At 34.5% G+C, this 26,942-nt stretch overlaps 1 protein-coding gene across 2 annotated transcripts; it reads right to left on the bottom strand.

The window, feature by feature from the left end:
- Nucleotides 1-299: 299 nt before the first annotated feature.
- TMEM106B (transmembrane protein 106B) lies at nucleotides 300-26,828 on the bottom strand. 2 transcript variants are annotated; one of them, XM_050783026.1, is made up of 9 exons: nucleotides 26,706-26,828; nucleotides 24,440-24,505; nucleotides 23,069-23,287; nucleotides 19,581-19,644; nucleotides 13,573-13,732; nucleotides 8,131-8,271; nucleotides 7,511-7,560; nucleotides 6,828-6,881; nucleotides 300-6,095 (listed from the first exon to the last, which is right to left on the bottom strand). In XM_050783026.1, the coding sequence occupies exons 3-9, from the start codon at nucleotides 23,283-23,285 to the stop codon at nucleotides 5,957-5,959; spliced, it is 825 nt and encodes a 274-aa protein (XP_050638983.1). In that variant the 5' UTR covers nucleotides 23,286-23,287; nucleotides 24,440-24,505; nucleotides 26,706-26,828; the 3' UTR covers nucleotides 300-5,956. The 2 variants fall into 2 exon arrangements, with proteins under 2 accessions (XP_050638983.1, XP_050638984.1); XM_050783027.1 differs by lacking the exons at nucleotides 24,440-24,505; nucleotides 26,706-26,828 and adding an exon at nucleotides 26,584-26,653.
- Between the last annotated feature and the right edge of the window lie 114 nt (nucleotides 26,829-26,942).

Below are 26,942 nucleotides of genomic sequence, written 5' to 3'. Positions count from 1 at the left end.
ACTTGCTTTATTACATCACTTTATTGATATGGGGTGGAACCAAACCTGTAGTATCTCCAAGGTATGTCCATAATATCAAGGGATATTTCATGTATGAGATAAATTCCAGAGACATTACAGAGGTAGAAGGGATAAAGCTTGAGCACTGATTGGAAGTTAAATGAATGAAAGAAATCAAAGAGAATGCTAAAGTGGAGTTCAGGTAAGGACTATAAGGATGAAAAAGATTAAAGGTAAAAGATTTTCAATATCTACACTGATTTGTTTATGTCAAGGAAATTTCAAAAGCATAGCCAAAATACATCAGTGATACAAATTTTATTTTTCATGCTAAATTTTTTTTACAAATTTTATTGTGTCATACACAACTACAAGAGTAATAGTTACAACTGAATTAAAAAAATAGCATTTTGGGGGCATTTCTATTTGTTTGCTACTATCATAAGCATGTTTTGTTACATGAACAGCAATAATAATTACAATTACACAACTGCTCAATTCATAAATGTAGTGTATCATGATGGAGGCTACTACATAATATAAACAGTAAGTGCCCAAACATATTTTCACATTCTATATTATTATTTATTATATAACTAGAATCAAGGATTAGAATCTAGGTAATACCATCATTCAAATATCTGACCAAGTGAATCAAGTGAGCAAGCACATCAAATCGTTTTCCAAAATCTATTATAGTTTAGTTCTAAAGAAAAATGTAAGATGAAACATACAAGGCATGGCTTGTTAATAATTTATGCCTAAAACCATTATATAATAAAAATCTGCATCTTTTGCAACTTGGTATTTGTTTCATCTGACACAGTAATAAAAAAGATGAATAGTACTATCAGCACTTGGAATTACCCAACTACAGCTGATACAGTATCTCCCAGAATTCTAGTTTCTAAAATTCTGGGGGAAGTGGGACAATTTGAACTATAACAATCTACATGGTAGTAATATTACCTTTTGGCCATTGGCCCAATACTAATCCTTTTTTTTTTTTTAATATACAAAATATGCTGAAATCATCTCTTAAACACATTTCAATTAATGTAATTAAAAACAGAAGGGTAACAGCTTCCTTTTAGAAGACTTAGATTTAGTTATGAAAAATTTGCCATATCTTTGTTAATTTATGGAACAATTTTAGGGTCAAATATAGATCATACTGTATTTTTCAATTTAGAGTCTGTGATAAATACTTGTACGAGTAACTATAAACATAACCAAATTAGTTTTAAAAATGGAAATTACCATTTTTATCTCTTTAGTAACTTTAATCACTTGATTTTTCCAATTTAAGGACAAACTTCAAAAATTCACTGTGAAATTTGTATTCTGACTAAGCACAAAAATACACAAATGTTAGTTCTAGTCAGAAATTTCAGCTGACAAATGAAAATTTCACTTTGAAAGTAGATCTGGGACACAGAAGTTAAATTTTTGATCTAAACACATCATAAATATATTGTTATAATGTAAAAATAATTTTTTAAAAGAAATGTTTAACAGTCTTTTTACTCCACCATCTCAAACATGTAAAATTTTTCCCTAAAAGAAAATAGTGTAAGATAAACATCTTATCTGAAACCCAATTTTATAAAAAAGAGAGAATAAAACTAATTACTTTTATATGTACTTGAGCCAAGTAGTTGCTGCTTCCAGATGTGAGCTAAAAATCATGACCTAATGACATTATGGTAAGCAACCTTTTGCTTATAACCCTAGTAACCTGAAATTCAATTCATATTGCTTATCAAAGACCCATATGTATTTGTAAATTTAAAAATTTACATCTTTTAAAAAGTATCTAACAAATTATTTTCTTAAATAAAATATAATTATTATATAAATAACTGTTTATTCTAAGAACTTTAAAAGACAAACAAAATGGGGTGGGGGAGAGTTGGGCACATGCCCTCCAAGAAAATATCTAGAATTATATCACAATAATAAGGCTAAGAACCATGAAGGATTTATTGGACTAAAGTTTCAAGTCTCCTAACACATTATTTTAATTGTGTTTTTGATGGTCTCCTACCTATTTGAACACTGCAGTGTCCTTTCCAAACTGTAAATCAGACAATCTGAAGTGTGCTATATTTTATTGTCATTTTCTTAGAGAAAATAATTGCTTCATTGGCCTAACAAAAAAGGCACAGGAAAACTGTACACAAAATATAGCCATTTAAATGTTCCCATACTTAAGATGGTTATTTAGTAATTTCAAACAATTTATGTGGTATCTAATATTTTCATACTATTCTTATTTCAAATCACAAATACATTAATCTCTTATTTATAAATAATTTCCTTAGACAATGGATCAGTCTTTATTGGAATGATGAAGGGGTACTAAATTTTAACAGAAAATTAAGCTAAAGATTATGTTCTAAAGCATTTTATAAGTGTTCATTCTCCACTTAAAACATTTTAGATGCTACCAAAATCTTAGTCCAGCAGTACTAGTTTGATTGTCACTACTATTTGAACTTTCCTCTCATTTTTAATCATACCAATCTGAGTCAGCAGGGATTTCCAATATATATTTTAAATGACAGAACACAGATATGGGAGACAGAGAGACTTGGTCTGGCTCCAATTATACTACTTAGTTAAGTATGGGATCTTCAGCCAGTCCCTCAACTTCTCCATGCCTTTCCTTCCCCTTCTAAAATATAAGGAGCCTATCACTCTCCTTTGTTGGACTCACGGAACTGTGGGAAATCATGTAAGAAAAACATAGGAAAGAACTCTAAAAAGGGCCAATGTGCTATCAACATACAGACGTTTGTTACAGTACTGGATTTTATTAGAATGACCAGTCTACTAGGGTGTAACTTAAAAGAAAGTTACAGGAAGTATCAGAAAAATTTCTGTAACATATCTTTACCATGTCCTCTGGATAAGGTCTGAGAGCAGTTTAGAAAAGTGTATTAATACCTATCCTATTCCCATTGGAAAAAGCACATTGGACACTGACCTAAGAAAAGCTAAAAGCCTCATTCACTCTTTCTAGATGTTTTATGGCTATACTTCTGCTTCACCTGAATGTGTGTTTGTAGTTTTATTAATTGACAGCCTGTTTTGTTCCAGGCTTATTCTGACAGTTACTTAATTCTCTCTGAAAGTAGTCACATGCCATCTTAATTTCTCTTCTATCTTTTTTACTTGTTGCAAATTCTTGTTTTTTTCTGACTCAAACTCCAGTGAAACTAGATGTAGTAAAAAAAAAAAAAAAATTTAATTCAAAAAATGAAAAAAGATTCAAAATTAAGTGACTTAAAAGCAAATGTTTTTTCTACTTTCCATCCTTTTCAGTAGATACTATGCATACACTCTAATAGGATATAAGAAGCACAGATCATCAGGAAAATCTGTTTAATTTACACAATGTAATTTTCCAAGGTTAAAAGACATAAGCAAGAAATTTTCTAAGGTTAAAAGACACAAGCAAGAAAACAAGGATTGATTTTTGTATGAGCATATCTAAAAGATAATTTTAAATGAATGGTGATAATGAAGTAAACGGGACATGAGGACAGGGTGGGAACATAATAGAAAGGATATGATAAAATGTCTTTAACATTTTTTTGATTTTATACAGTCACTAAATGTGTAAAATTTACACATTTTAGTAAATGTGTAGCTCACTAGCTAAATGTGAAAGCAGACAGGTGACTGGTCACATATGGAGAAGCAGATTTGGAAGCCCTACTAGAGATACAGGTGATTTTTGAAGTCACATAATTAAAAATGTTGAGACAAAAGGGGACCTATATCATATATAGACATAGATCATGTCAAATGAGAAAATGAGAATGATATAAAAAATACAAACAGAGGCCGGGCGCAATGGCTCAAGCCTGTAATCCCAGCACTTTGGGAGGCCGAGACGGGCGGATCACGAGGTCAGGAGATCGAGACCATCCTGGCTAACACAGTGAAACCTCGTCTCTACTAAAAAAAAATATAAAAAACTAGCTGGGCGAGGTGGCGGGCACCTGTAGTCCCAGCTACTCAGGAGGCTGAGCCAGGAGAATGGCGTGAACCCGGGAGGTGGAGCTTGCAGTGAGCTGAGATCCAGCCACTGTACTCCAGCACGGGTGACAGAGCCAGACTCCTTCTCAAAAAAAAAAAAAAAAAAAAAAATACAAACAGAATCAATGTATTAAAGAAGTATGCAGTAGTAGTCAGAAAATATAGCAGAAGAAAAATGAAAATGAAGGTTTTTTTTGTATTTATTTATTTATTTATTTATACTAGGAAAGGCCATAATGAACTTAAAGGACTGATTTGGGTTTAATAGTAAGGATGGCCTGAGTTAGCAATGAATTAAGGGAAGACTAGTGTAAAAAGAAAGAAAAAGCACATTCAACGAATTTAAGATATTCACTCAGGAAAACTTGGAGAAAATAATATGAAAATTAAGGGGAAACCTGAGTGTGTTTAAAGGCAGAATTAAACAAATAAAGCTTACGTTTTATGCTTGAGAGAGTCAGACTAATAAACAAACAGGCTGTTTCAGACCTAAGTTAGGCACTTAGGGGATGGGGAAAGGGAAACCTGATTTCTGTCACGAGAAAACAGAATGAAATTAATCTTAACCCACCTACATTTTTTGGTATCATCACTCCTACACTTAGTGATACATATTTTAAATGTCCCTAGAACTTGGTAAGTGAAAAAAAAAAATTAAATGAAAAATGATATTGAAAATATAAAACAGCAAAGTAAGTCAATAATCTATATTTGAATACAATTTTAAATAAAATTAAAACTAAAAGTAGAAAACTATAAAAAAGTAACTACTAGAGGCATCATATTCCAAGTGATGTGCAAAGTGATTAAATTTCTAAATAGGTTTTATTTTGATATAGCCACCATCATTTAATGACAGGATTTCTTGAACAATATCTATCAAAAAAAAGTTTCCTTCTGTAAAACATTGATAAAATTGATAACTGGGTACCTAACAGTTGGAAAATATGTATACACCATTCTCTAGCATGAAAAGCAACATAAAAAAAATGGAGCATCAAAATAGTTCAAATTTATTTTATGCCAGATCCAACATGTAATTGGAACCTATTCCCAATCTATGGGTTTCTGAATTTCGTTTTCCTATTTATTGTATTTTTACGAGAAACTTGTTGTAATGAATCTGTACCACTTTATTTGACATTTACTAAAGCTGTACAAAAGCCATGCACAGTTTATTTACAGTATTGTACATTAAATGATAATGTTTGAAGATCACACAAAGATTTCACAAAACTATAATACAGAAAGACATGTGAAAACATCAGGAGCTTTCAAAATTTTAGGTAGGGAATTTTGCAAAGATTATTTTGGCTTACAAGTGTTAGGCAATCACTAACTTGAAGCAAGTAACAAAAACATGCAGATGATTACAGCGTCAACAAATGAAAAGCTATAAATGTTTAGCTGAAAGCTAAAATATTGTGTAGCTGAAATACTACCATATAACAATGGGAATTTATAAAACAGGAAAAAAGGTTATTTAAAAGTCTTCCATGAATAATAGACTTTCAGTAATTTTCTATAAAAACATTCAGAAACTAAGTTTCTCAAATTATGTTTATCACCAAAATTATGTTTTCAGTAGTGACTGGAGCGATGACTTTTAAATAATTATTTATTGTACTATAGGGGAAGTATCAGCTTTTCCCTGTAGGGGATAGGTTGGAGAAGGAAGTCAAACAGTAAATTTAGATTCAAGTAAAAGATCCTAGTACAAATACATCATTAACACAGAGTGGAGAGTTACAAGAACTGCAGGTCCACATACTTTTAACTGTACTCTTAAAATAGAAGTGTAAACTTTAGGTTGGTTCAATTTAAGATCTCCTATTAGGAAATACCTCTTCACTGAGAGTGTAGGAAATATCAATAGATATTTCTTCTTTAAATCCATCTCTTCCAGTTTTTACTGTTGTGGCTGAAGTACATTTAAATATTCAGACTGCCCTAACTGATAAGTTGTGTTTCTTCCACAGTCGACATACTGATATCTCTCCTGGGATATCTGTTCAGAGTGGCCAAAGTATGTTGTTGTCACAGTAACTCTAAAAATAATGTTAGTGGGGAGAGACATTTAATAGTTATATTAGAAGTTTTTCCATAATGAGACTACTTTTACATATAAAAATTATCTCCTAGAAGATAATATTTGATTAATGATAACTTAATATTGTGCACACAGTCCTCTTAAGGAACATTTCCCCAACAGACAACAAAAATGGATAGCTGAGTGAACCCTGTTGATATAATTACACATAATAAATGTAATATTTTAAGACAATTATCTTGTTAAAAATATAAAAGTTCATTATATGCTTAAAAGTGACCATGGTTCTCTTATCATAGAAAAAAAGGTTAATCAAATGTCAGCTAATGGTCAAAACACCAAACCTGTAACCAACAATGTTTTATTGGCTTAGATAACACCCAATTTACAAACCAATAATATTACTACTTCTTATTACTGTTAATGACTATTTATCAAGGGAGTAAGGAATTGGATGTGGGGCTCAGTTCACCGTATCCTTTCCATTTTCCTGAACTCTTGTGACATCCAGATTCACTATTTAGCAGTCATGTAGTATTTCACTACTTCTGTGACCAACCATTTCCTGATTTTTAAAGTGGGTGATATTTACTCAACCTCACAGCACTCTTGTAAGGCTTAAAACCCAACTGAGGTGGCATTTATAAAGATGTTGTGTATATTATAAGCCAATGTTATAAATCTAGAATTTTGACAAGAAATATCTCTTTCAAAAAAGATTCGTACTTACTGCATCATGAGTACTATGTTATGCACTTTGATGGATATCAGAGTACAGAAATCACTGTTAAAAGAAATTAAAACGTGAACAAATACAAGTTATTACATTATAAATTATAAATTCTCCTTCCTATATTAAAGCTAACAGATGCTACCTAAGAATATATAATAAGCATTTATTGGTTGAGCATTTTCTATACTTCAAACAATGACTGATATATTCATGCCTTCTTACTAGAAAAACATGTATGTATTCACACCACTGCAGCTGCAGGGTTGTTTAAATGCAGGCTATAAATTACTTACATATTTTGCTCATCTTCTGAAATTTTGATAACTGGGTTGTTATTTACCCTAAAATTCTATATCTAAGCTTTCAAAAGATGATGAAAATTTATAATTATTTTAATATAGTAACTAAGTTTAACATAGTAACATAGTTAACATAGTAACTAAAAATAAAGTGACATGGTATATATGACCCTAATTCTGAAAAATAAAAAAACAAATTTTATGTGTATATATACATGAATATTATATATGTTGAAAAAGAACAGAGAGGACCAGAAACCAGAATACTGCATAATGTACTCTTTTTGACTGATTATGGAAATTAAAAAATATGTATATTCTTAATACCTTATTTTATACATTTCATTACTTGATAATAAAAAGTTATAAATCAGAACTTACTACATATAACTCATTTCCTCTGCTATAACGGTAGGTACTGTGTAATCAATCTGTAAGGCAAAAGGGAAAAAAATCAATAGAGAACAGGATCAAAACATCAAATATTTCAGATATACTTCATAACTTCAAAGAATTAGAAAATTTTCTCCCTTTACAAGCTTGATTCTCAAAGATTTCATCTTGTAAGTCTACAAGACACTTTTCTTTTTCTTTTTTTTTTCTTTGAGACAGGATCTCACTGTGTCACCCAGTTTGGAGTACAGCAGTGCAATCACGGCTTGCAAGCCTCGACCTACTGGGTTCAAGTGATCCTCCCACATCAGCCTCCCCAGTAGGTGGGACGAGAGGTGCACACCACCACACTCAGCACATTTTTGTATTTTTTGTAGAGATGAGGTTTCACCATGTTGCCCAGGCTGGTCTTGAATTCCTGGGCTCAAGCAGTCCACCAAGCTCAGCTTCCCAAGGGTGCTAGTATCACAGGCATGAGCCACTGTACCCAGCGGAGACACATTTTTAAATCAAGTTTTTGAGGAAATCCCCCACCTCCTTCAAGTTATATGATATACAAAGTTGATATTCATTTCACTCTTACAAGGTATTTCATGATTGAGTCTTACTTGTTTCATATCAAGTGGACCAATATGGGTTATGTTGTTTAAGCGTGCCTTTCCAATAACTGTTTTCGCAAATTGAACTTGGGCAGTGATGTTTTCAACTTCGACAGAATAATAGTTATTGTTCGTTATATTTAGTGTGTTCTACAAAAAAGGAGACAGAAAATGTACAAGTTAGCTAAAAATAAACATACAAATATGTATTTAAAATTAAAGAAAGTAACTTCAGCTGTGGCTATGCTTCATTAATTAAGAAAAAGAAAGTAATACCAAAATGTCAAAGAAAATTAAACCAATTATTTGGTTTTATGCATGAGTACTATGTATGTAATATGCCAAGAATAAACACATGATTCAACATTTAAAAAAACAGAAAATGTATAGTTTCAGAATATGGACAAATTAATGTCAGAAAATTTATTTGTGGCCTTAGCAAATGTTTAATAAAAATAATTTTAAGATTTAATCTACATTTTTACTAACTCAATATATATACATGTCTCCACAAACTTTATTAGTAAGCTGTTTGCTATTCTATTAAATATAAAGATGGTCATTTAAAATGTTCAATAGTACCTAAAATCATCTTTTTTGTTTAAAAGAAACTGCTATTTCAACTAATACATTAGTAGAGATTTACACCAGCTCATTATGAAGAAGAAATGGGCTAGATTCAAGTCTGGTTGGTTGGGGAGAAATGTGGTTACATCATTCACATGCTTAAGTAAGAACTAATAGCTGGGATCACCTTATACATTTCTAATTTACAATTATCGTCTTAAATTACTGTAGAAAACAGTCATTAAAAAATTTAAAAATGTTAAATAAAAAATAACAGATATATAAAAAATCTAAAACAGTCATACCAAAAGGTATCATAAACAAAATCAGTAGACAATAGAAGAAATATTTGTAAGCATCAGTTATAATCTAGAATATGGAAAGGGCCCTTACAAATTGAAAAGACAAAACTGTAACAGAAAATGAAAAAAGAACAAAGAATATACATAAACAAATCAAAAAGGTACAAAGCTAAATGGCCAAAATATTTCACAATGCTCAACTTCGTTTACAGTTAAGAAAGGTAATTTAAGTAAAAATGGAATATTGCTTTAAATTCCTTGAACTAGTATAATTTATAGAAAGCAACAAATTCTATTCCTGGCAGATATGGGAAAAGGGTATATTTTTATACTGCTAGCAAATATGTGAAGTATTACAGCCATTTCATCAGTAATTCAGTCATATACATTAAAATTAGAACTATGTACAGACTTTGATCTAGCAATCCTACTTCTGAGCAACTATTCCACAGAAATAAAAACATTAGGATGCTAATGACAGTGTTATTTGAAATGGGAAAAAAAATCCTGAAAATAAAATGAATTCTATTCATAAAACAATGAATAAATTATATTAAGTCCTTATATGGAAAATTATGGAGCCATCAAAAAGAACCAAGCCAGATAATCAGGAAAGATTTTTACAAGGTATTAACAAATGTGAAAACCAAGATGTACATAAGTAAGTACTTAATAATATTTTTTTAAAATACTGATTTTTATAAAGCTGAATATGTGAGTATATATATACATGTTAACAGGAATATGGAGAAAGATATGAAAAGATGCAATATGGGATGAGTTGAAGGAGAGAAAATAGTTTTAGTAAAAAAGGATGAACGAATATGCTAGAGTCAGCAATTATATGATTACATTTATGGAGTCATTTACGTTGGTATAGTCACAAATGTAAAGAAATTTCAAAACAGTTCTCAAACATAGTAAAAATAACCTTTATCTAAATATATAAAGGTTTTAGCTGGTTCTTAATGTTCATGTCAATTTCATTTCTAGACATGATAGGAAAGATATAGTTAATTTGAGGTCAATGGATCTCCTGATAAGACCAAGGATTGAAATTTAGAAGAATCTTGGAAGTCTTTGTATATGCAAAATTATGCTGGTACCTGTCTTTTTCTGTACTGTCCATAAGTTTCATTAGAATATTTAAAGGATCAATGACATAAAACAGGTTGAGAATACAAATGCTTATGAGAATTAAGACAAAGAAAAAATAAGACAATAAATAAAAATTTAGTAATAAAGGTTAGACATTTGTTGCTCAGAGTAGTGAGAATTCATTTAACTTAAAAGATGAAAAGAGGTCACTGTAATTATTAACAAAGACCCTAAACTACCTATCATCTTTAATTGGCAAATATACTTTCAGGAATTTATCCTAAAGAAATAACCTGAAATGGAAACAAAGTTTAAGCATATAGGTGTTTTCTGAATATTTGTAATAGCAAAATTAAACATCCATTAAGAAAATGGTTGAATTAATTACAATATGATCACGGAAACGACTACACAAGACCATTTGACACGGGAAAATGTACTGTGACCTAGTTGAAATGTGCATTTGTATATATGTGAATGAGTGTGTGTGTATCCTTTACACATGAGAATGATTACATTTGTAAATGTATATGCCTTGCTCATAAATATATGTATGTAGTAATAGTTCGACCTAGGTAGAAGTAAAAATCTTTATACATCATAGTTTTCAAATGTCTTATAATGACAAATATTTTTGTAAGTAGAAAGACAAATGTTACTAAAGAGTAGTACTACTAATATGTACTAATTTTAAGAAAGCAAAGCAGTTCCATTTTCAAAATACTGATAATGTACAGAAAATTCAGCATCTTATTGTCGTCTAGTTAAACTTAATGTTCATCCAAATAATAATCTTATTTTTCATTTAATGTTCAATCTGTCTCAGTTTAAGTGGCAGTATTCCAAAATGTGAGAATTTCTGCATAATTAAAACAGAGTATGATATTCACATTTAAATATACTTTCTGGTACTTAAAAGAAAACATCACATGGCTTTTTATTAGTAGTACATATTTATGTTCTTTGACACTAAAAAAGGCTTTGGAGGTAGGCCAAAAAAAGTCTGGTCAATGTTTTAAACAGTGTACAAAAAAGAAAATATGTTCCTTGTTCCAAAGGTCTGAGAAAATACCCAACAATTCCCCAGTTGTGTAAAACAATTTACAATTAGCATTGTGTTATAAATGTTTTATTCACATATATATATATATTTTCCTATATTGTTTTTAAAGAAAAAGCCCTTAAACTGGCAACTTTTGACAGAAAGCAATAAGGATAAATGGATCCACGGGAGTTACTTTTTCTCTGCAATTAAGTAGTGATTCCACTTTAACATAACATTCCGTCTCACTCACTGTCCCGACAAACCTCCCTCTTTCCAACCACCACTACAGACATCTCTACCTCAACCTTAATCATACCACTCACCTCTGCAAGAAAAAACAACTATCACTCTTCCTGGCAGATCACTGTCACTCAGATATATTTCACGGCTGGCCAATATACATCATCCCGTTTCCTAATTCAACAGTTAGCAAACCATGCTCTTTTCAAACAAATGTTAACATGTAAAACAGGTAGAAAACCTCTCTGAGCTTTTTGTTTGTTTTATTTTCATGAGTGGCAAGGCTACACAGTCCTTCCAAAAACAATGTTCTAAGAAACACACATTGTTTGCAAAAAAAACAAAGCTGGAGGCATCACTTCAAACTATACTACAAGGCTACAGTAATCAAAACAGCATGGTACTGGTATCAAAACAGAGATATACACCAATGGAACAGAACAGAGCCCTCAGAAATAATACCACACATCTACAACCATCTGATCTTTGACAAACCTGACAAAAACAATAAATGGGGAAAGGATTCCCTATTTAATAAATGGTGCTGGGAAAACTGGCTAGCCATATGTAGAAAGCTGAAACTGGATCCCTTCCTTATACCTTATACAAAAATTAATTCAAGATGGATTAAAGACTTAACTGTTAGACCTAAAACCATAAAAATCCTAGAAGAAAACCTAGACAATACCATTCAGGACATAGGCATGGGCAAGGTCTTCATGACTAAAACACCAAAAGCAATGGCAACAAAAGCCAAAATTGAAAAATGGGATCTAATTAAAGAGCTGCTCTACAGCAAAATAAACTACCATCAGAGTGAACAGGCAACCTACAGAATGGGAGAAAATGTTTGTAACCTACGTATCTGACAAACGGCTAATATCCAGAATCTACAAAGAACTTAAATAAATCTACAAGAAAACAATTTAAAAACCCCATCAAAAAGTGGGCAAAGGATAGGAACAGACACTTCTCAAAAGAAGACTTTTATGCAGCCAACAGACACATGAAAAAATGCTCATCATCACTGGCCATCAGAGAAATTCAAATCAAAACCACAATGAGATATCATCTCACACCAGTTAGAATGGCAGTCATTAAAAAGTTCGGGAAACAACAGATGCTGGAGAGGATGTGGAGAAATAGGAACACTTCTACACTGTTGGTGGGAGTGTAAACTAGTTCAACCACTATGGAATACAGTGTGGCGATTCCTCAAGGATCTAGAACTAGAAATATCATTTGATCCAGCCATCCCATTACTGGGTATATACCCAAAGGATTATAAATCATGCTGCTATAAAGACACATGAACATGTATGTTTATTGCGGCTCTATTCACAATAGCAAAGACTTGGAACCAACCGAAATGTCCATCAACGATAGACTGGATTAAGAAAATGTGGCACACATATACCATGGAATACCATGCAGCCATAAAAAAGGATGAGTTCATGTCCTTTGCAGGGACATGGATGAAGTTGGAAACCATCATTCTGAACAAACTGAACAGTGAGAACATCTGGACACAGGGTGGGGAACATCACACACCGCGGTCTGTGGTGGGGTAGGGGGATAGCATTAGGAGAAATATCTAATGTAAATGACAAGTTAATGGGTGCAGAACACCATCATGGCACCTGTATACATATATAACAAACCTGCACGTTGTGCACATGTACCCTAGAACTTAAAGTATAATTAAAAAAAACCACAGGGCATTTTCACATATGCTAATTTACAAAAGAGAAACCAGTCACTTGTATGTAATCTTTAAAGCTGATAAAGGAATGGTCTGTTAAAGGTGGCAAAAACTGCATTTCCCAAATACAATGAAATGAAAATGTTACATTTATAAAATCTATGAAATCAACTATGTCAACACTTTGCTAGAAGTTATTCAGAGTCAAATGTTGAAAAGTAAATTGTAATACCTTTTCTCTTTTTTTAGTTTATTTTACCCTCCTAAAGACATTTTCAAATGCTAAATGATTCTGCATATACAGAATTGCCAGTATTTATTATTGCTATTTTTAGCAGAACCAGAAATGGTACTGAAGGTCAATACAGCAAAGGCATACAGAAAGCACACTGACCAGTGTCACATTTAGCAAACACCTCTTCTCAATGGGGACAAAGGTGCTGCTTAATAGGATAAAAGAATGAAGTTAAACATTTTTCATATAAATTTATACTCACTGTGATATTTAAATAAATTGTACGCTTCTGAACATCATAACTGACATATGCTGATTTTACACCAATGTATTTCACATCGATAGAGCGAGGGAAAAGGAAAAACACAGCCAATCCGGAAAGGAGCAGACAGACAAACACAGAAGCCATCACATACAGCTTTCTGAAAAGGAAAAGAGGGTATTTAAGTACATGTGCACCAAGAATTATATAATGTAACATTAGAGAAGATATGTTCAATTTCCCCCGTATATTAGCAGCAACATACATTAAATGTTACCAAATTTTCACATTTGAAAGTACTGGGTATCGTTGAGTCTGAGTACTAAGTGTTAAGATGTTCCCTTCAAAAGATGAAATCGGCGGCACGCTGTGGCTCATGCCTGTAATCCCAGCACTTTGAGAGGCTGAGGTGGGTGGATCACGAGGTCAGGAGTTCGAGACCAGTCTGACCAACATAGTGAAGCCCCGTCTCTACTAAAAACACAAAAATTAGCCAGGCGTGGTGATGTGTGCCTGATATCCCAGGTACTCAGGAGGCTGAGGCAGGAGAATAGCTTGAACCCGGGAGCCAGAGGTTGGAGTGAGCCGAGATCGTGCCACCGCACTCCTGCCTGGACAAGACAGCGAGACTCCATCTCAAAAAAAAATGGAATCACATTTTTGAACACTGAAATTTTGCGCTTAAAAGCAATAGAACATTTACTTTAGTGACTGCCAGAGCAGTTTTCACATTAGAATCAAGTTGAGGCGCTTCATACAAATACACATTTCAAAACTCCCTCTGAATTCACTGAAGCGGAATTTTTACATGAGTTTTGCCATTGCATGATCCCCTAAAGTGACTGCTCATCAGAACCATCTTAAAAATAATGATGGGGAAGGGAGAGCATGAGGACAAATAGCTAATCATGCTGGGCTTAAAAACCTAGGGGATGGGTTGACAGGTACAACAAACCACCATGGCACACATTTACCTATCTAACAAACCTGCACATCCTCCATATTAAAAAAAAAAATGACATAACCACATGCCTAATAAATGATTCTTACTATAGTCTCTTTTTTGAGTATTCTCATCTCAAAGTACTTATGTACTCAGTTTTTAAAATATTTTTTACATTGATCAACTCTGCTTTGAAGGTGTTGTTACATTTCTTTTTTTAATCAAAAGATATATTACACAGGTATAAGACAAGGAAGAAACTAAGCCTTACATGCCTTTGACATTCTTCTAACTCTCCTGAAATGTATTTCTTCCTTTTCTTGCTCTTTCCAATATTTGTAGGTAAAAATTTCCTCTTTTCAAGGTTAACCTCAAACCCAGAGTTCCAAAGGACTATTTCCTGTCCTCTCTAATATACAAGCCCTCTACTGGATGCCTACAACATCCTTTTTTATTTGAGTCTTGCATGACAATTATTTCTTATTTTCCTTACATTCTACTTATACAAAATTTTTCCATTTTATTGTTTCTTCCACTCTCTCTTCGCCACCAATTCCTTTCTAAATGCTCTGATGGATTTAATCTTTGTATGTATTACAACAACTATTAAAGTGCCTCCTGCAGATATTTTAAAAATATTTCTTAGTGTTTTAAGCCGCCCAAGTTAAGAACAGAGCAAACTGGTTTATTAAAAAACAAAATAATATAAACAAACACAAATTTGCTAAATCACTGCTACGAAGCCCATACTGTTGTCTTGAGCAAACAAAGTAGTTCCCACTTACGCATTCTGGACTCTCTCAACCTGAGTAGGGTAGTGATCCCCACTGAATTACCTAATAGGAAATTTAAACACGTTTATAGTATCTACAATACACCAAAATACATAAAAAAGCATAAGAAGAATTTAACATCATAATAAAATCTGAACTTTGTTGGATTTTCTACACGTTAGGGTTTTATTTTTAATTACTTATAGGTGGGTGAATCCATCATAATCTATTTAGTCCTTAGGGCTTATGAGTCAGTCCTAGTTGTGAATAAATGAATCATGTTCTAAATTACTCTGTATATCAAGGTTGTAGCCGTAACAAACATTATTGAACCTGAGTAGGACAATACAACAACATTTCATGTAGTATTTCATTCCAAATTGAAAAATTGGCTAGTTTACTGACAAAATATATGTCTCCATTACAAAATTAATTAGCAATGATTTTTCTTATGGCTCTAGCGATAGCACCCAAATCCTGGGAGTTATAAGGTGCTGATAAAGTTATGAAAGTTGTGTGGTATATGTGCAATCAAGTTAGAATTCCATTTTTGCCATTTCCTACCCACAGTATTTAATGCAGTTTACTTCTCTTCCACTTTAAAATCCATGTTTGAGGATTAAATGACATAGCTAAAGTATACAGACAAAAGCAACTGATAATTTTCTAATCTCACCACAACTCACTTAATTTGTAAAGGAATAAGGACCCAGAGTTGTTCCTAAAATATTATAATTTTATTACAAATTGAGAAACAACTGTTCTTGGCCTTGTGTGAGCTCTGAGGACTATTCCCTCTGCTCCTATTGGGTAGTCTTTCCTCAGCCTCAAGTATGTTCCCCACACATATATGTTGACCAGGACAGAGCTGCAGTCTTAAGAGCACCCTCTGCAGCTCTCTACCGTCTGGTACTCGGCCCTGCAAACTCTAGTCAGCTTGGTTTTCTGGACACTCAGATCCACCTCCTCAATTGAGGAAGACCTCTGAGCTCTGCGTGGGTTGGTTCCTTCCTTGTGCTGCAGCTTGGAACCTTCCTCAGACAGTAAGCTGGTACAATCACAGGGCTTGCTGGTGCAATTATAGGGCGTATCTCCTTTGTTTTTGCTTTCTCAGGAATCACTGCCCTGTGCTGGCTGATGTCCAATGTTGGAAAATATTGTTTACTATATTTGTCCATTTTTTTAGTGATTTCAGGTGGAAGTATTTCAGGCATTATTCTATTTGGGTCAAAAGTGGAAAATTCAATTTCTTTGATTTTGTATCTCTTTGCTCTTAACGCTAAAAATCTTGCTTCCTAAGGGATTTACATAATTACTTATTTACATATAAAATTTCCAAATTACACCAAAGGTACTCCTAATAATACAACTATTAAGTACAGTTTAAAATTTATTGTGATTTTCTTTGCCATTTGGAACACAACTTACTAAACATCTACAATCATAGCACAATGTTTTCAAGTCACTTAAAATCTTTCAGTTTTGTTAGTGTCACCAATTTCATATACAGTTAGAATAATGTTTCCTTTTATCTCAATATTTGGCAGTTACTTTCACTTTTGATTTCATCTTTAATGTAAAAAAATATGTACACAGACACACACACACACACACTCTTGCTTATCCACTCCCTCTTTCAAATTCCTTCCCAAACTCTGAGGGGAACCAATTCTATTAGATTTGGTTTATCATCCCATTGTTTTATTTGATTTGGTTTTATCCGATTTTCTACACTTTAGTGTTTTATTTTTAATTACTTATGGGCGAGTGAATCCATCATAATCTGTTTAGTCCTTAGGGCTTGTAAGTCAGTCTGTTTGTGTGTATATGTGTGTGGGTGTGAGTGTGTGGTGTTTTCAAAGAAAAACATATTCTCAATATCGCACTGTAGTAAAATACTTCTTCCATTTTATCATTGTGTACATGTAATATCTCATTCCATCAGTCCTCTATTATGGGTATTTACATTGTTTCCAGTTGTTTGCTTCTGCAAACATTGGCACAATGAATAATTTGTGCAAATACAATTTACTATATTTGACAACTATCCTTAGAATAAATTTTTCAAAGTAGGATTCCTGAGCCAAAAAGTAAATGCAGATGTAATTTGGCAAATAACGCCACATTTTCATTCACTAGCAAGGAATGAATATACTTGTTTTCAGTCACTACTGCCAACAAAGTATGTTGTCAACATTTTGGATTTTTGCCAATGTGACAGAAATGGCATCTAAGTGTAGTTTTAATTTGCATTTCTATTATGAGCAAGATTGGACATCTTTTCAAATGTTTAAAGGTCATTTGCATTTCTTTTTTGTGAACTAGCTGTTCATAGCTTCTACTTTGCTTTGGAGGTTGGCCTTTTTCTTCTCAAATTCTGAAGCTCTTTTTAGAGTAAGGATATTGGCCCTCTGTGATATGATTTGTAAACATTACTACTCAGTTTGCTATTTGTATTTTGACTTCAGTTAAGGTTTTGTCTTCATTCTGTAAAAGTTTACTTATCAAATTTACCTTTTCTGCATTTAAAATCATAGTTTAAAAAGTTCTCCCACTTTTAGGTTTTGAAGGGATTCATCCTAATTTCCTTCATATTCATATCTGTTTATACGTTTTGTAATAAAAGGTCAGACTATTTATAAAATCCTTGGTTCGTTTTATTTTCCTGATTAAATACATCACTCCACTGCTTATCTGTTTGAGCACTGTAGTCAAGCAGCAGCATGTCAATCTGATTTTCTAACCTTTATAAATTAACTGATCCTTTTGCCTGGGTATTTAGGAGTTTTGCTGTTGTTTTCTTAACCTTAAAGTTCAAGAATTTCACTAACATGGGTTGATTTTTTTCAGGATTGTGATGTCTTTTCAATATGTAGGTCTCTGTGTTCTTGATTTAATGTTTTGCATTTGTTCAGTTCTATTCCTTTGGTTTTCTTCTTCAGATGCTCCAATTACACACATGTTCAGTTTATTTGACTTTTAGACATTTGTTCTCAAATCGTTTACATTAATTTGTTGTGTATGTATTCATTCCTCCTGTTTATGTTCTATTTCCCTGACTGTACTTCCAACGTATTTGTACTTGTGTTCTTCCAGTTTTGTGGATGTGTTTTTCTTCTAATTCTTTCCAGAGGTCTGTAAATTCTCTTTTCGCATACTCTGATTGTTTAGTTATCTCATTTCTGAGCTTCTCAATTTCTGCCTTATGCTGTCCTGTTGTAGCTTCTATATATAGTATTAAGTTAAAGTGTTCATCTGCTCTTCTCACATGCCTTTATTAAAGTGTCAGTATTTTGCTCAGCTTACTTTCTTCAATTTCTTAAAAAGTATATTTGTATAATGCTTTGTTGCGATCCTTTCCAGTTGCTCATGTTTAAATGAAAAGAGCTTTTGTACTTTTAAGAAAAGGTTCCATTTTTGGTGATGGAATATGCCAGCGTCACTTTGCTAGCTTCACTGTTCAAGGGATACATCCTCTGTTGACAAAGTATTTGAAAACATGGCCTCCATGTGTATTTATCTCCACAGTTTTGAGATGATCTCCCTAATATCTGAATCTGTTCTCTCCTTCATTCCTAACTCCTGTCCTGTAGACACTGTTTTCTACTCAACAACTTTTTTCTTGAGGATATGCATCTGTATCCTTTTCCAAGAATTTTTGTTTTGACATTTCCTAAGGTCGCTGAGGATTTAGGATGGTCCAGTTCCTTCTGATCTTCTCGAAGATGCTTAGTACATCTCTGTGGTATTTTTGTACTTTCTCCAAGCTACAGCATGCAAATCTTGTCATTTTTGCAGATTATTCTTGGAAATATTTGCTGGGTGTCCTCTTCTTTTGGGACAAAGTATTTGCTTTGTGTATCAGGGCTCATAGGATCCTCAGTAACTCTCTTTTTGCTTTCCTTCACAACCTCCACACAGCTGCTAAGCCAGCTGGGGTCCCTGTTGTCATCATGTTTAAATACCAATTTTTATTCCGGGGTTGTGGAGCATACCTTATCCAATTTTTAATGAAAATTTTATGTGAGTGTATGTGTTTCCTACTGCTATTCTAGATCTATTTCCATAGATTTGAGAAGATAAAGATACCATACTGCTTTCAAGACCTTACCCCAGACAGAAATTCCTTTTTTGTCTGTTTAAGGATACAAAGCATATGATGACATAATTTAACAACGTGACAGCATTTTTCCTTTTAATAGTTTTAACTAGAGTTGTTTATACATAATTTGAAAAAATACAAAAAACAAAAATAAAACATAAAACACTGCCATGTTCTTAGAATCACTTACGTTCTTCTTGGCCTTAATCTCTGATCACTATATGGAATCAATGCCACCAGTTGGTTTTCTTGCCCTAAACGTGAAAGAAGTAGGTTTAGAAATTACTATGATTAGTTAAAAATACAATGGCTCCCCATCACAATCTGGTTTGGAAAGACCAGAGTATCATCTGGCACTCATCTCTTTCCTTTAGTAAATTGCTAAGTCTCCAGAAAGTACACAGCAGAAGTTCTAGAGAAGACAGTGTGTTTTTTCATACCTAGATGTCGAGCTTAAAAAAAAAAATTATAACAAATGAGGGCTCCATTACTTTTTCTTCTACTGAAAAAAAATTTAAAAAGTCTCAACTTTCAGAAGAGCTAAATTTACCAGGTCTTCCTTCTGCTTCACTGTTGTCCATTAAGACTCTGATTTGGTTGTCTGGATGATAAAAGAAGAAACATATTGCTATCTCCCTTTCCTGAAACCTCTATCACTGCAGAGCTTCTGACATTGTCCCCCTCAAAAACCAAAACTGGCTTTTGAAGTAGAAGTCTCAAGCTTTAAGAGCCCCCTACATAATGAGTCTTCCAGGGCCCTTTCAGGTCTCACCCCAATTCACATTAAAGTCACTTCAAAATCCATTATTTCTTTCTTGGGTTGAGCTAAATCCATAAGTTTAAAGGATAAACGGACCTTTAAATGCCAATTTTATAAGCTTATTAGAAGTTGGCCTATTATATTAACTATTAAGGTACCAGATAGTCAAGTTATCTTTAAAAGCTTTCTAAAATGCTTCTGTTATTCCCTCCAACACTTCTATACTCTTCCTCTCGTCTGTGCTCCCCCATCACACCCATATATAATTATACAAAATTATACAAATACATACAATATGGATATCTGCGTTTTTGTGTGTTTACATATCTCACCTTGTTTAGCGGTATTCATTTGGCTAAAACTACAACCCTGGTTAAAACCAGCCCTCTGGCTCCTGTGCGTATATCAACACAGCTAAACATGGACACAGAAAAATACACAACTGGTTTCATTTTTGATCACTCATGTCAAGTAGCACTCAATGAAGTCAACAATCATACTACATTTCCCAAGTTCATACTCTCAAGCTGACTCTCCAAGACCACAATTTTATAACTTCAACTCTCTTCAAATCTTTAATATCTTCTTCGCTATCCTCATTCTTAGTTCATTATATGATAAACAGAAGATAATTTCTACAAGATTTACTATCAGATCTATCCACGTAGCTGCTTCTGTGTCCATACTTTACCTTCTCTTTTATTACCAAGAATAAACTACCCGTGTTTACAACTTACCTTTTATAGAAAAAAGAGCAGCTCTTTGCTCCTGTGCAGCAGATCTGCCCTTTCATCTGTTCAAGAACATTACTCCAATAATTCCTCTTATCTCCTGAATTACCAATGTTTACAGATAATTCTCATCAGCATACAAGTGTCTATTATTCACTCCATCTTATATATATACATATATTTAAAAAAATCCTCTCCTGACCTCACAGCGCCTTCTAAGGACCACCTCTCTTCTCTCTGCTATGGAGCCAAACTCCTCAGAAAATCTGTTTTCTCTCTATGTAACATCTTCTATGCACTCTTGAGCCCACCCTATACATGCTACACATGCCTTTACCAAAACTGCTCTTTTAAACTCTCCTGTGGCCTCCATGTCACCAAATCCAATGGTCAGTTCTCAGTCTTCACACTACCTAATCTATCAGTAGCATCCAACATTTGGTAACTCTTTTCTCCTTGGTACACTTTCTTCACTTATCTTCCATGATACCAGACACAGTGATTCCTCCTCTCTCGCTGTTCTTTCTCAGGGTCCTTTGTTAATTCTTTCACTGACCTTGATATGCCACAGTGTCTCAGGATTCAGTGCTAGGGTCTCATTTTGCTATCTGCACTGATTAGCTTGGTGCTGTCATCCAGCTGAGCTTTAAGTGTCATCTATACATTGATAACTTAAGGCTGGGCCCTGCAATTGAATTCCTGACCCTTATGATAACTAACTGCCTAATGAACATACCCATTTCCATGTCAAATAGGTATCTCCAAATTTACATGTGTAAACTTGAGCTCCTGAACTCTCCTGTGACATATACACTCAAATAATATTTTTTTCAATTTTAATAAATTGTTACTACATTCTTTCAGTTGCTCAAACAAATGACCTAAAAAAACAAAAAACTCTGCAGTCATCCTTGATTTCCTACTTTCCATAATCTGTATCCAGGTGGCCAAAAAAGTTGACTAGTCACACCTCAAAAATGTAACCAGACTGGTAAAACAGTACTCCCCTAACCCCTGAGTCTGGTGCATTAATCCCTTCAACTACAATAATTATTTTATTCTTAAACAGCTATTATCCCTGTGAAGAAAAACCATCATACTCAAAGGCCAATGCAAATGTAAACTTCAATTCCAACCCACAGCATTTTTAAGACTCTGGTATACTTTATACTTTCATTTTGTCCTTTTTCCCTCTGGGTGTCTCCAGGGTCACATATCAACTTTCACCAAGAAGATAATGAGAACAGCATAAGGTATCTTTATTATTTCTACTTATTGCCACTGTTCCTAAAGTAACTTACAAGCAGCACATAGGGGATTATTTCCTTCTGACGTCCCCTGTGATATATCACAAACAATTTTTTTTTTTTTTTCAATTTGGCTTGTTTTCACATACCATCCCTCTTCATAGAGTTTCTTTTAGAAATAACTGATTACAGCACAGGCAGCTTATTCTTCTTCTTTAGATAATGAATTAAAAATATTAGGTTGGCCAGGCGTGGTGGCTCACAGCTGTAATTCTAACACTTTGAGAGGCCAAGGCTGGATGATGGCTTGAGCCCAAGAACTCATCATCATCCTGGGAAACATGGGGAAATTCTATCCTTATTATTAAAAATAATAAAATTTTTAAAATAACATGAAAGAATAAGCTTCCTTACACATTAATTCTGGCTGGGCATGGGGCTCAACTGCTATAATCCTAGCACTCTGGGAGGCCAAGATGGGAGGATTGCTTAAGGACAGGAGTTCAAGACCAGCCTGGCCAACAATTGCGAGATCTCATCTCTTAAAAAAAAAAAAAAAATTAGGTCAACAAATTACTTAAATTGCTTCTAACATCAGATATAGCAAAGTAGCAAATAACTATGATGTCATCTCTATAGATGCCAAATAGGACTAAAAGTTTTTGTTCACAAGACAGTGAATATCTGTTATAATAGTAGAAGGGAATGAAAAAATATTGGAGGTAGTGAGGTGGTTTTCTTCACTGCTTTAGGAACCTTAATTAATATTTTTTATTTGTTTCTTTTGCATCTTTTTGCCTGAAGATAACTGATATGATGTTTCAACTTTAATTCTAACAGTCTTCTAAAACAGGTGGTTCCTGAGACCCATAGTTTTTATAATATTTGAGCAAATTCCTGAAATCATTATTTAAAGGGAAAGCAATGCAATAACACATACCCCTAGGAATTCTTCCTGTTCCCTGACAAGTAGGGCAGGTGACACTATCTCTTCCTGTAAATTCCACATATGGAAACTGAGAGACATCTCCATTTCTTCCATCTTCATTATGGACTTCACTATTAACCAATCCATTTCTCATATTTTCAGATGTGACTCCATCATAAGCATCTTCTTTGCTTGAATGCAAAGGCAAATGAGAAAGAGACTTTCCCATGTCTAAAGAAAAATAAAAATCTTACAGTAAACTTCAAGGAAAAAAGTACATTCAAGAACTCTATGAGATATTTACACTAATTAATTTAGAACAGTAAAGGAAGAGTTAAACTCTGTAAAATATCTGAAGGGACTTATTCTGAGCCAAATATGAGTGACCAAGGCCTGAGGCACAGTCTCAACAGGTCCTGAGAAAATGTCCTCAAGGTAGTTGAGTTACAGCTTGATTTATACATTTTGGAGACAGAAATTACAGGCAGAGGCATAAATCAATACATGTAAGGTATACATTAATTCAGCCCGGAAAAGCAGGACAGTTTGAAGCAGGAGTGGAAGGTTGGGGGGTATCCAGGTCATAGGTGCAAAGGTGGATTTAAAGATTTTCTAATGGCAATTGGTTGAAAGGGGTTAAACTCTACCTGAGGAGTTGAAGTCAGCAGAAAGAAATGCTTATAGTTAAGACAAGGGAGGAGGTTGTGGAAGCCAAGGTTCTTATTATGTAGATGATGCCTCCAGGTAGCAGGCTTGAGAGAGAACAGTTTGTAAATGTCTCTTATTACACCTTAAAATATTCCAGGCTCTTGGTTAAATCTCTGGTGGATTAAGGACAAGATCTGGAAAGGAAAGGGGATTCTGTACAGAATGTGGATCTTCCCCACAAGAGACAGCTTTGCAAGGCCATTTCAAATAAATATATTTTGGGGTAAGATATTTTGATTTCTTTCAGGGCCTGCTATCTGTCAAGTGATTCTATATTAGAGTCAGGTTGGGATTTGATATCTTACTGCTACAAAGAGACTCTTTTGTTAGTTTTAAAATCTCTGTTTTCATCAATGCTGGTCAGTTGTGCCTGAATTCTAAAGAGAGGAAGGTATAATAAGGTATGTTCAATCCCCTCCACCCACCTTTTCATCATGGCCAGAACCACATTATTAGGTTTACTTTGGAATGCCCTTGACAGAGAAGCAGGGTCCACTCAGTCAGTTGGGGGGCTCAGAATTTTATTTTTGGTTTACAGAACAAACTTTAAGAGAATGTTCAAACTACCTTTTGGATTAGGATAATATCCAATCAAAATAATGTCTGAAACAAAGGAGTCATTTACTAGAGTCCAGAAGTGTTTTTTAAAGAAAATAATGTGAAATGATATCCTACCATGCTTATGATGAGAATGGGCTTTCAAACATTAACATTTGACAAAAGTGTACATCTGCAGGTTCTCTGAAAAGAAACATGCAGGTTTCATTTTCCTTAGAATAAAATAAAAATACATTCTACCTTTTAACCAGTCGGCACTAAAGGCAAAAATTGCTTTGGGTAGATGATAGCTAAGTATTTGATGTATATGTCCAAGTAACTTCAAAACAGTACGTTTCAGCCTCTGAAAATTCATGCACCTTTGTGATAAATACAATCACCACTCTTCCATCCTTAAATTTCTTGCTTTAAACATTTAAACACTTGCAACAACTATAAAAAGCCCCGAAATTCCAAAATCATACAAGTTTTTTTCATTCAGCAGTTGACAGAGTTAAAATTATGAAGCCAGTGTTCCAAAATATTAAATATAATTTACAAAGCAGCAAAATTTAGAATACTAACTTCAAACTTTTAGGATGAGAGTATCCAAATAACATGGGAAAATTAAATACACATGTAAAAATCTAAGTAGAAATAATTAGGACTAGTGCCTACACAAAAATAACTTCTGCAAGTAGATAATGAAGTAACTTTATACTTAAGGTCATACCCTTTTAAAGCTGAAAAGAACTTAATAGTCATAAAATATACCCTGCTGGCATTTTCCTGCTTATAACTTCAGAAAAAATAAAGTGAAAAAGTAAAACTTAGAAGTAACATAATTCTACTCCTTCTAAATTTGATATGTCTTTTATCGGTTCCTAAAAATAGATTACAGACATTAAGACAGATAGTATTTCTTTCAAAAATTCTCATTTATTTGATTAAACAAAACAGATACTCCAAATAAGTCAATTCATCCTAGAGTATGAAGAAACTTTTACTTTTTAGAATTGGCATGCCTGATGGGAGGTTGCTTGGTGGGTACAATGTGTGTTGCTCCAGTGTTGGATGCACTGAGGGCCCTGACTTCACTAGGAGGTCGTATATCAATGTAGCAAATTGCACTTGTAGCAAATTGCCCATGAATATATATACAAAATAAATACAAAGATAAAAAAATAAAACTCGCATGCCATCCACTTGTTGCTGTCAAACAGAATAAAAAAAATATACAAATGGTGTGCAAACGAAACTGTAAAATGCGATTTTCACTCTTTAAAAAAAAAAAAACTATGTATTTATAAAAATAATTGCCCACATTAAAAATACAAATGATTTATGACTTCTAAAAAATCATTGTCTTAATTTGGCTCAATGACACAATACCCCGGTCAAATCAACACCTGCCAGCCACAGGTAGGTTAGAGAAGACTTAACATCACTGTCCCCACACAGTGACCTTGGGGTCTATGCGGAACACTAGATGAACTGGGATCACTGGGCCTTACCAGCAAGGTCTTAAGGGCACCCTTTCAGCCTTAGAGGCACCCTTTCTGGGATCTCAGTCAACACAGCCAGGGTGTAAGCTGCATCTTACTGGAGGGCGTTGAGAGAAAAGACACAGAAAGGAAAACTCAAGTGGCTCTCCGTTTGGGCCTGTTTTCTGTCCTAATCTAACAGCTGCCGTGATCGATTGTTTTAGGTAGGTGTTTGGACAAGTGCCAGACTTTGTCAAAATCTGGGAATCCCTTGCCTTCTCTACTAGATATTCCTTAGAGAACTGACAAGTTTAACCACTTTTATTCTTGGAGACTCAATGGTTTAAAAAAGGGGTGCTAGACCCTCTTCTCCAACCTCTCGGTGCTCAATGTTATTATAGCGGTTCCTTCCTTTACTGAAAGCCAACATGGATATCAGACTCAATTTGGAGAGAAAAAATATATCACAGCACTCCAATTTAAATGGCTCCTGATCGTCTGTGCAGATACTGGTTTTAGTTCTAAAAGGGCTTGAGAACGAAGAAAACCAGCGCCTTTAAAAAGCTCCATAAACAACACCTAGCACAAAGTCTACTCTGTAAAGCTGAAAAATAACATCCCGGCACCACGGCAAGAAAATTCATCAACAGCAAAATCAAGAGGGCCACCTGGCGCTCAAGGGGTGAGGGCCTAGAGGCAACCCAGAGGCCGGGCTTGGGCCGAAGCCCGGTGTTCCCTGGCTGGGCCTCAAAAGAGGCGAAACAGCACCTCGATCTCGAGCCCTGAGCGCCGCCGTACCTGCGGCAGGCCCAACACCCAGGCGGCCTCCCCTCCTCGTCAGGCCCGGCTGAAGCCGCAGCGCAGCCGCTCAGCCCCGCTCCGGAAGGGGACCTGGGGACTGCACGTCCGGGGTCGCTCACCGGCACGCGGGGCGCTGCGCAGTCCCGGGCTGCTTCGGCGCGGACAGGGCCGAGGACAGGGTCACGGAGTCCACAGTCCCGGGAGCCGGGGGGTGGAGCGACCGGCCTGGAGCGCGCGGCCGCCGCAGAGCTGGGACGGGGGAGGGGTAGAACAACGACGGCATCAGCAGAGGCCAAGCGCCGCCGTAACCTGCTCCCGCGCCTGCGCACAGTGCTCCCGGAGGGGCGGGGGAGCCA

This window comes from Macaca thibetana, chromosome 3 (assembly GCF_024542745.1).
Source record: "Macaca thibetana thibetana isolate TM-01 chromosome 3, ASM2454274v1, whole genome shotgun sequence".
In the NCBI taxonomy this organism is placed as follows: Eukaryota; Metazoa; Chordata; class Mammalia; order Primates; family Cercopithecidae; genus Macaca; species Macaca thibetana.
Note: the sequence above shows the minus strand (reverse complement) of the source record. Positions and strands in the feature narration are given on the sequence as shown.